We start from the raw sequence: 11,154 nt of genomic DNA on the forward strand, positions 1-11,154 counted from the left end.
GGTTCAAGTTAATTCTGACATCCAGAGCCACATGCACATTTTATTTTTTGTATGTTGTGGTTTCACACAAAAGTTGATGCAGATGACAGGAACTAACGCAAATAGCTTCTTCTTACGATCAGTGTAACTGACACAACAAGCTGAGAAAAAAAGGGTTGCAAGTAGCTCAGTTTCTCAACCCATCCTTATAATTATATAGTGTTTTTGCCAGCAAGAGTTCATTGATTGTCTTCATGATGACCATCATCTCTCTGCTCCTGCTGGCCTCTCTGCTGCCACACCTGACCTTCACTGGTGAGACTGTTTATATAACAGCATATTAGCTATATTAACTGGTATGTACAGAATAAGCTGACTAATAGTTCTATCTCTCTCTAAGCTCATTTGAATGTGGGTATAGTGAACGGCAAAGAAGCAAAACCCCACTCCAGACCTTACATGGTTTCTATTCAGAACAACTTTATGCATATCTGTGGTGGATTCCTCATTTCTGATGAGTTTGTCATGACTGCTGCACATTGCTGGAAAGGGTAAGAGTTTTGTTCAGTCTAAACTGCAATGTTGAATTTAAACTGACAAAATGACTGCAGTACAACAAGACAATGTTTTGGATTACATAAATGCACATTTCTCTTTCAACAGATATCCAAAGATTCTGACGGTTGTAGTTGGTGCTCATGACTTAAGGAACAGTGAGATTTCATACCGTGTCGAAGTGAAGTCCTACATCTCACATCCACACTATACATTCTGTTCACTTCAGAATGACATCATGCTTTTTGAGGGTAACAACCTATAAAACATTTTTGTTCAAAATAATCTCTGATCAGAAAACAGTGGCATAAACATGACATAACTATGTTTGAATTTCTATTCAAATATATATATTTTTAAGAGGCAATTGTAAATAATAATAAAAAATAAATAAATACTGGCCTTCAGGGCTTCTGTACTAATCTCAAAAACAGCAGAATAATCAACTGCAGTTCAGTCTTATAAAAGATGATTAAATCTCTTAATAATGGTTGTGTTTTTGAATTACAGCTACAGGAAAAGGTCAAACTAAACAACTATGTTAACTGGATATCATTACCGAAGGAAGGAGTTGTTAATGGAGATACTCTCTGTAGTGTTGCGGGCTGGGGACAACTGTGGACGAATGGGATATTGAGCAATCATCTAATGGAGGCGAACACGACTACAATAAACCACGAAGAGTGTCAACGTAAATGGGGATCCAAGTACTTGGCCTCACAGATGATCTGTGCACATGGTGATGGAGGATCCTGCAAAGTATGTACAAAACATTTACATATTTTATGTGAATGTATGAACTAGTTTCACTAGTGATGTTCTGATCTTTGTTTCTTAGGGAGATTCAGGAGGTCCTTTGGTTTGTGGAAACACTGCAGTTGGTGTCACATCTTTTGGATCCAGAATACGTTGCAATTCACCTGAGCAACCTACTGTCTATACTAAGATTTCAGCATATCTTCCATGGATTCACCAAATTATTAGAAATATTAAGCCAATTAGTTAAAAAATTAAGTAAGGAAAGGAAAAAAAAAAATCTTTGAGTTCTTCTGTATATCTCTCAATAAAAATGTCACATGGCAATCAATATGTCGAAGTGTCCTCATTGTCACAAATCATACATGAAAATTTTCAAAAAGTCCAAAGTCATTCCACATTAGTTCACTTGGTTGCCATCTTGGTAATGCTCTTTAATTTCCAGTCATGCATGTACGGTTATTAAATACCGGTCTGTTGTATTAATGTTAATCAGGCAACAAAAGATTTTAAATAAATGTATACATGCTAAACCTACTGTATTAGAAAAACACTTGAGACCACTGGTGTATACATATAATTTAGATATCATGAAATAAAATGTTTCATATCATGTTCATACTTTCATGCTACCGCTACTGCGCTACTGTGAGGAGCACAGAGCGAGGAGACGTGGAGCTTACTTCAAACAAGGAGACTTTAATTAACATTCAACAGAACTAGGAACACACACATAGCGGGAAATGATGACATTAAATACCAGTTGAAGAACTCAGAACAGGAAACACTTTAAATACACATGACATGACAAGGGGATGATTAGAAACATCTGGGAGCAATAAACATAACTGCACATGAGGGAAAACTTTGTCATGTGGGGGAGGAAATCACAAGACACAATGCATATTTACAGTACCTTTTGAATTTCTGAATTTTTTAATTAAACATAAAACATAATACCGTTGCACTTATCTGTACATAGTAAATACTGTTTTTTTTTTTATAGCGGGTGGGGGGTGTGCCCGAAGCTTGAATCCATATTCAGAAAGGCACAGAAAACAAATAAAGTTTGCTAACGGTTTCCTGTTATATTACAGTACACAAAATTTAACTTGCCAAATAAACAAAGTAAGAGAGATGACCGAGGACGATGGCAAATGCTTTCTAGATTCTGAGCATCACTGACAAAACATCTAATCTTGTAAAATGTGTGATAAGTACTGCCGCTCCATAGTATAAACATAGTACGTGCGATCGCGAATCTCGAAATTGAAACTAAAAAGCAATCGTGAACTCAAAGGCAGTTTTAATGCCATGCATAAAAGGCTCCCCGATGGCTGCAACTTATAAATTACCCAGTGATATAACTGCGAGAGAAAGATATATATATCTTATATATATATAAATATATATATATATATATATATATATATATATATATATATATATATATATATATATATATATATATTATAAATATATATATATATTTTCCTCCCATCTTGTATTTATTCCCTAAGGGTTTGGGTTCTGTATACACGTCATTTTATTTCAGAAAATAGTATTAGGAGGGGGGAGGGGGGATCACAATGCCGGCTCAACAACGTGATGTCTATCAGCCATCGGCCCAACCCTAGTTACCACTCTAATATGTCTTGCAATATCCATGCGTGCAAAGGTTCTTTTTCAGTATTCTTGGCTCTGAAACCGGCTCAAATTGATATGGTAATATTGATGCCAGGGCAGACAGAACTTGCTGCTTTGGCAAGGGGTGGGGCAGTTTCAGTACACAAGGAGGTGGGGTGGGCGATATCTTGATATTTAAAATATATCAAGATATTTTTTAAACACGATACGGATGTTGACATATCGTATATATATCGATATAATGTTTATATTTAATTCACAAATCTTTAACGTGGAGTGCAGAATATGAAAGAAAGAGTGCAAGGTGGTGTAGCATCACCGAGTCTTTGGCATTTCATAGAGCGGTGGACATGGCACCCATTTCCGTCGTTGAACAACGTGGCTTTATACGCATGCTAAAAAAACACTTGATCCAATATACAGTTTACCTAGTCAGCATTACTTTGCGAGACAAGAACTCCCGCAACTGTACACTACGGAGAGAGAGTGGCTTGCTGCTGAATTGGAGAAGGTTACTTACTATGCCCTGACTACAGACATGTGGAGCAGAAGGACATGCAAGCCTTATATGTGCGTCACTATACATTATATTTTGGACTGGAAGATTTAAAGCGCATGCCTTCAAACTACTTATTTCCCACAAGATCACACGGGTGAAAATATCGCAGAGGCCCTCAGAGACGTAACAACAACCTGGATGTTAAATCCAAATGGACCCGTGGCCATTACCACTGACAATGGAGCGAATATCGTCTGCGCAGTCCAAAACAACAACTGGCAGAGGATGCAATGTTTTGGTCACAGACTACATTTGGCAATTGGTTAGTGCAATATACCTGGTTTTACATGGGCGTGTGTGTGTGTGTGTCTGTCTGTGTGCACATGTAGGTTAGTCTGCTTGGGCCTGCCTGGGTGTGAAATGTTTGGTTGGGTGGGAGGAGGTGTGGCAAATAATCTGGTCTTTTTAAAAAAAAAACCAGTGTATTGCAGAGTAATAACTTTATTACAAATTAAAAAGAAACTATACATATATACTTATACAGTCACAAAATTAAGAGATAATTCATGGCTTGAGCTATTAAACTACATTTAAAAACAATTTATTTCATTTTTGCTTTTACTGTGTTACAGGTCATGGAATGCAAGACCCTCGTATCACACGGGCCATTTCTCTTTGCAAGAAAATTGTGAGCGCATTCTCCTACAGCTGGAAAAAGTGGAGGGAACTGGCCGAAGTGCAGGCACAGATGAATTTACCAGCTCAGTATGGAGTCGACCACACGGTGGGGATCATGTCTACAAATGGTAGAACGCGTCCTTGAGCAGGAAAGGGCTCTTGCCAAAGTCCTATCTGCTGCAAGAAAACAAGACCTCTGGTTCTTACCTGGCAAGACATAGAGGTGCTAGAGGCCATCCAAAGACCACTTAAGTCCCTGCAGGACTTCACTGACGCTTTGTCAGGCGAGGAGTATGTGACACTCTCATACGTAAGACCTGTGCTCCACCTCTTTAACAGCAGCCTCCTTGCTCCTGAGGAAGGTGACAGTGAGCTAACAAAGTCCATCAAACACACCATCCTGACTTACTTAAATGAAAAGTATTCAGAGCCCTCTACCAGTGACTTGCTGGACATTGCTTTCTTTATAGATCCACGGTATCGAGGGAAATATGTCAGCAGTGGGAAACTGGTTGCATTGAAAGAGAGGGTCATCTGCGAAGCACAGAGTTTGCTAGGTGATCAGGGGAGCTCTGCAGGTGTTGACAAAGCTGTGCCTCAGTCCGCACAAAAGAGTCCCATAGCAGATCCCGTGGCCCCCATTGCTAAAAAGAAAAAAACACTAGCCAGCTTCTTTGTCCAAGATGCAACCCCTTACTCTTCTTCATTCACACCTCGCGAGTCCATTGAGAATGAGTTGTCAAGCTATTTACAGTCTGTATGTTTGGAGAGTGAGGCAGATCCACTACAATGGTGGCAGGAACATGAGGTTGCTTTTCCAGCACTGAGCACCCTAGCAAAAAAGTACCTCTGTGTGCCTGCCACTAGCAGTCCTTCTGAAAGGATCTACAGCTGCAGTGGAAATATAGTTACTTGTCAAAGGGCTGCACTTAAGCCTGACACAGTAGACAGATTGGTATTCCTTGCTCAAAATATAAAAATGTAAAAGAGTTACACAAACTTGTTTTTTGGCTATTTGTTGATGGCTACAACAGAGTTAATGCAAAGATGAGCTTGAGTTGAGTTGTTTTATTTTTGAATGAAAAGAAGGCAATATGTATTATTTCTTTTATTTTACAGTTAAATTATTGTTATTTATGTAATCAGGGATTTTTTTTTATCTTAAATGTTGCAGAAGGCACTTTGTTCCTATATACACTGCCTACCTTGAGTTGAGTTGTTTTATTTTTGAATGAAAAGAAGGCAATATGTATTATTTCTTCCTTTATTTTACAGTTAAATTATTATTTTTGTATAGAGGGATTTTTTTTTTTAAATGTCGCAGAAGCACTTTGTTCCTACATGAACTGCCTACCTCTTTGCACTTCAATAAAAAAAAAGAATTTGTGGTATTTGGCATATTTGTTTTTGCAGTAGTTTTTGGGGGGTTATTTTTCCTGTAAAGATATCGAGATATATATTGTATATAGAGATATAGCAAAATATATTGAGATATTTTTTGCTCCATATCGCCCAGCCCTACAAGGAGGGTAAGCCATAAACATTCATTGCCAAAGAAGCTGGCTGTTCACAGAGTGCTGTATCCAAGCATGTTAACAGAAAGTTGAGTGGAAGGAAAAAACGTGGAAGAAAAATATGCACAACCAATCGAGAGAACCGCAGCCTTATGAGGATTGTCAAGCGAAATCGATGAGTTATAATAACAATATAATTATAAAAAAAGTTTTATAATAATGGAATAATTCACTAATAAGACTTTCTTACACAGAAATTAGAAATGAAGTCCACATTTACACTACATGGTTCAAGTGACCCAATTCTGAATTTTTCCTCCCATGTAGCACAGATCGGATATGTATGGAAGCCCTTTCCGCCACTGAATAAAAAATGAAAAAGGTTATTGCGACTTTTTATCTCCGAAATACTGATTTTTTTTTCCTCGCAATTGTGAGTTTACATCTTGAAAAAATACACTGTCATTTTTGATCGAACAGATTAAAATAAGGTATTGTTTGAAACTGCAAAGGGTCTATTTTATTTGTGTATAGTCATAATAACATCAAAGCAGTGTGCTTTTGTAAAATAAAATATAATTAAACGGTGCATTCTCTGATGTCTCGGGCTCTGTCACATCTCTTCACAGACAAGTAAATAAAACAACCTGAATCTCTTCGAATACTTGCTTCAAAGACATGCAAAATATATGTATGGAAATCTTGAAATGTCTACTTTTAAATTAAGTAATTCACATCTAAAACAAATATTCTCTGATAAAGTAATCAGTATGAAACCAACGCGATGTCCAGTTTTTCCCATCTCAACTTATTATCTCTAATACGATCACACACTCATCAGCCAATCGTGCTTTTTGATTCTGGAAAAGACGCGCTGAGAGGAATAACCCAGAATTTCCCTCAGAAGAAGAACACAACACGGTTTGTCGTCTAGCTTGATCCAGTGGAGCATATCATGAGCCTAAGATTACTTGTGTTGTTATTGTGACATAACTTGTACACATTTTACTAGTTAGAATTTTTCCAAACTATAATTCCTGACTACATATATGAAATATGTAATTTCATTGTCTAAATGTCTCACAAAGCCAGGATTTTTAATGTTTTGTAACATTAAAATACAAAAGTTTAATCAATATATTATTTTCTGTGAACGAGTGAACAGGATAGTTTCCACATCATTTTGTAGCAAAAACTCCAGTCTACCACATCCATTTATCAAAATTCTTGTGAACAAATATTCTATGTGTTTTATGGCCTTATCTCAGTGACTTAAAAAAATATTTTTTTTACTAACCACACATAAATGTTTTTTTTCTCAAAAACACAAACATGTACATTCATGTTGCTCACATATTATTGTAGCCCAGTTTGTGCTGACTACAGTGTTATCAGATTTTAGCATTAATATGTTTTTAAGATACTGAAAAAAAAGAAATGTCAGGGCATGTGAAAACTTCTTCAGTGCACCAAAACACCCTCAGACCTCAGAGGGTTAAGTTCATCTCAGAGATGAGAGACTGGCTCAAGTGCTACAGAGAACAAGTGTGGGAAAACCTACAACAGGAACAAGCAGTACAGAAGAGATGGTATGATCAACAGGCAAGATTTTGTCAGCTACAGCCAGGGCAGAAGGGGATAATACTCTTACCCACCTCCACAAATAAGTTGTTGGCCAAGTGGCTAGGACCATATAATGTGGTAAGAAGATGGGACCAGTGACCTATGAGACACACCACCCTCACCAGATGATAAGGAAGGTGGATGATGAGGAAGATGATGAACCCGCGACCCCAGAGACACCCTGCAATGGTAAAATTGGACTATATGAATGAACCCCAAAGGGCTGAGATGCAAGACCTCCTGGACCGCTTCCATCGCTGCTCCATCAGAGGTCTGGGTGGACAGAACTGATACCCCACAATATTCACCTTACAGATACAGCCCCTCACAACAGCAACCTTAACAAATACCTGACAAAGTTGTCAAGCCCTTGAAGGAGGAATTTGAGACGATGAAGCAGCTTGGAGCAATGCAAGCCTCAAACAGTGAATGGAGTAGAACCCTCATCATTGTCACGAAAAAGAATAGATCTTTACGTGTCTGTGTTGACTTCTGCAAGCTTAATACCAAGTCAAAAGTGTGATGCCTACCCTATGAAGAGGACCAACAATCTGCTGGAGTGGATAGGATGGGCCCAGTACATCACCCCCTTGGACCTGTGTAAGGGGTACCAGCAGGTGCCCCTTGATCTGAACTCCAAACCCTACACTGCATTCAGGAAAACGGTAAGACTGTTTCAGTTTATGGTCCTGCCCTTTGGGCTGCACAGGGCACCTGTTACCTTTCAGTGACTTTGTCCTTTGTTATTCAGTTTGTATATAAATGAACTGCCTGATGTTTTTGAGCACTGCCAGATGTATGCTTATGATAATTATATATTTGCATGCTAAAATTAAAACTCAAGCTGCAGAAGAATTATCAGCATTAATGGCTAAAATTACTAATTGGTTGTAAAAGTCATGCTTACATCGTAATGTAATTAAATTTTTTTTTTTTTTTTAGTCTACAAATGAGTATAAATATTTAAATATAATACATGATTAGGGATGTAACGATTGATGGTTTGACGATAAATCATGATAAAATTCCTAACGGTTTGTATTACCATTTCATCTTTTAATGTTCATTAAAACCGTATAGATAACCGTGATTTGAACTACTCACGATAAATAAATACTAAATGTATTATACAAAATACTAAACACGTGCACACAGCAGGAGAGTTGTTTCGTTTTGAGTGAAAACAGTGCGGAAAAGTTGGGAGGTTTTAAAAGAGTGCTAAGGGAATTATACAAATGAATAAATGGATTAATTAATAATATAAATGTACCTATGAAGGTTCTGGCTGTCTTCAGAAAAGATTTGATGGCATTTTTTTTTCATCTTCGCACCATGTCAACTAAAGGAAGCATTCTTAATAGCAATACTGTTTTTGTCCACGAAGGTTGCGGGAAACAGCTGTAATTCAGCTTTTCTAAAAGCGCCACCTGCTGTTAATGAGTGGATTTACAGAGACTTATATTTACATTGACTTATATTTACATTCAGTCTGTGTGCAGTTTCTGTCTGGCCAAAAACGGACCGAATTTGCATGCCCTGCTGTAAATTTCGACCGGCTGATGAAAAACAAATTTATGTGGATTCTACACATTTAAACAATTCAGATAAGTTATCTAGAATTATTAATGGAGCAGATAAAATACATACACTAATTTATTAATCATCATTTTGACCTAACCCTTTTCTTTATTTAAAGGCTGAAATGTGAAGTCAAGTTTTCATTTAAAATCTGAACATCATTGGTAATGTTACTGTTTTAGTGATTATGCAAACAAAAGTCAATGTATTTGCGGTTTAGCATATAGCAGGGATAGGTAATGTTGTTCCTGGAGTGCCACTGTCCTGCAGAGTTTAGCTCCAGCCCTAATCAAACACACCTGAACTAGCTAATCAATGTCTTCAGGATTACTAATGCTACAGGCAAGTGAGATTTTTTTTTTCTCATGCTTTTTTTTTTGTTCAAGCTAAACTCTGCAGGACAGCAGCACTCGAACAACATTGCCTATTCCTGATCTATAGTTTACCTATAATGTAGTTCAGGGTTAGGGTTCAAGTTGAGCTCAGTCAACAGAATAATGTTGATCACAACAAAATTAATTTCCAAATGAAATCAATACACAAAGCCATTTTCATATTCTGACAGCAAAAGCTACATACTCACATGCATCTCTTATTTATTTGTCCTTTATTTAACCAGGTAAAACTTCCTGAGATTAAAAATATCTTTTACGGATATGACCTGGCCAAGATGCAAACGATTTAATTTTTTTTTTAAATCTTATATTTTGTAGTTTCATATAACAGTTGATGCAGATGACAAGAAGTAACACAAATAATATCTTCTTACTAGCAGTGTTACTGACACCACAAGCTGAGAAAAAAAGGCTTACAGGCAGCTCAGTGTCTCCACCCATTCTCACATTTATATAGTGTTTGTCAGTAAGAGCCTACTGATTGTCTTCATGATGACTACCATCTCTCTGCTCCTGCTGGCCTCTCTGCTGCCACACCTGACCTTCACTGGTGAGACTGACTATATAACAGCATATTATATTAATTGGTGTCTGCTGAATAAGCTGACTAACAGCCTTCTCTTTCTTTCAGCTCATGTGGATGTTGGTATAGTGAACGGCACAGAAGCAAAACCCCACTCCAGACCTTTCATGGTTTCTCTTCAGAAGAAATGGCGACATATCTGTGGTGGATTCCTCATTTCTGATAGATTTGTTATGACTGCTGCGCATTGCTGGAAGTAAGACTTAAATTTATGAGCTAAAATCATAATATCATACTAATAAAAAAAAAAAAAAAAAAAAAAAAAAAAAAAAAAAAAAAAAAAAAAAAAAACTTCTATAATGATGGTATTGTTCATAATAATAATATGACTTTTTTCTAACACAGAAATGAGAAACTAACAGCTGTGGTTGGCGCTCATGACCTAAGACAGAATGAAGGGCCTGTCCGCATTGGTGTGAAGTCCTACCACATGCATCCAGACTTCAACAAGTACACTTTGCAGAACGACATTATGCTTTTGAGGGTAACAGTAGTTCAAATGATCCTTATTAAATGATTAGACTGTCTTGATGATGATAATGTTATTGTATTACAGCTAGAGAAAGAAGTCGAACAAAACAAGAATGTCATGAAGATTTCCATACCAAAAAATGAGAGAGACATTAAAGATGATCCTGTTTGCAGTGTTGCCGGCTGGGGAAGACTGAATTTTAAAGGGAAAAAGAGTTTTCGTCTCATGGAAGCAGAAGTGAAGATCATGAATAACACTGAATGCAAAAATAAATGGAAAGACAAATTCTCAGCCTCACAGATGATGTGTGTCTACGGCGATGGAGGAAGCTGTAGTGTATGTAAAAACATTATTGAATTAAGACCTTCATTACTGAGAAGTACTGTATCATTTCAGTCATGTGTTGATCTGTTTTTGTTCACAGGAGGATGGAGGAGGTCCTTTGGTTTGTAAAGACACTGCAGTCGGTGTCACTTCCTTTGGTGACCCAAAAATCTGCAATAGTCATGAACGACCTGTAGTTTATATAAAGATTTCACCATATATTCCATGGATCTGCTCCGTTATTGCAAATGTTGAGTGATTTTTGCAATGAAACAGAATGAAGTATTTGTTTAAATGTTCAATAAACAAACTATGTGTAACACATCATTTGTAAGTGGTGCTTATTATTTCAGCCCTATGAAATAATAGTAGTCTACTAATAAGGATTTAAGTTACTAAAATTGAATCAGCCACAACAGTATCAAAGTCAAATAAATACTTGATAATGATAAATCATGATTGTCAGCGTGGAAACTGAAGTGAAATGTCTAAACTTGCCAATGGTCTTCTTTCTACAGTATTCATAAAATGTGTTTGGACACTTTCTGACA

The 11,154-nt window shown here is 37.0% G+C and overlaps 1 protein-coding gene across 2 annotated transcripts; it reads left to right on the forward strand.

Annotated features, from left to right (window-relative positions):
- Positions 1-201: 201 nt before the first annotated feature.
- LOC109059707 (granzyme-like protein 1) lies at positions 202-10,925 on the forward strand. 2 transcript variants are annotated; one of them, XM_042749164.1, is made up of 5 exons: positions 202-294; positions 9,856-10,003; positions 10,153-10,291; positions 10,364-10,615; positions 10,704-10,925. In XM_042749164.1, exons 1-5 carry the CDS (start codon positions 234-236, stop codon positions 10,860-10,862), a joined length of 759 nt encoding a protein of 252 aa, XP_042605098.1. In that variant the 5' UTR covers positions 202-233; the 3' UTR covers positions 10,863-10,925. The 2 variants fall into 2 exon arrangements, with proteins under 2 accessions (XP_042605098.1, XP_042605097.1); XM_042749163.1 differs by lacking the exon at positions 202-294 and adding an exon at positions 9,614-9,774.
- Positions 10,926-11,154: the final 229 nt, after the last annotated feature.

Source organism: Cyprinus carpio, chromosome B22, assembly GCF_018340385.1.
Source record: "Cyprinus carpio isolate SPL01 chromosome B22, ASM1834038v1, whole genome shotgun sequence".
NCBI classification, from domain to species: Eukaryota; Metazoa; Chordata; class Actinopteri; order Cypriniformes; family Cyprinidae; genus Cyprinus; species Cyprinus carpio.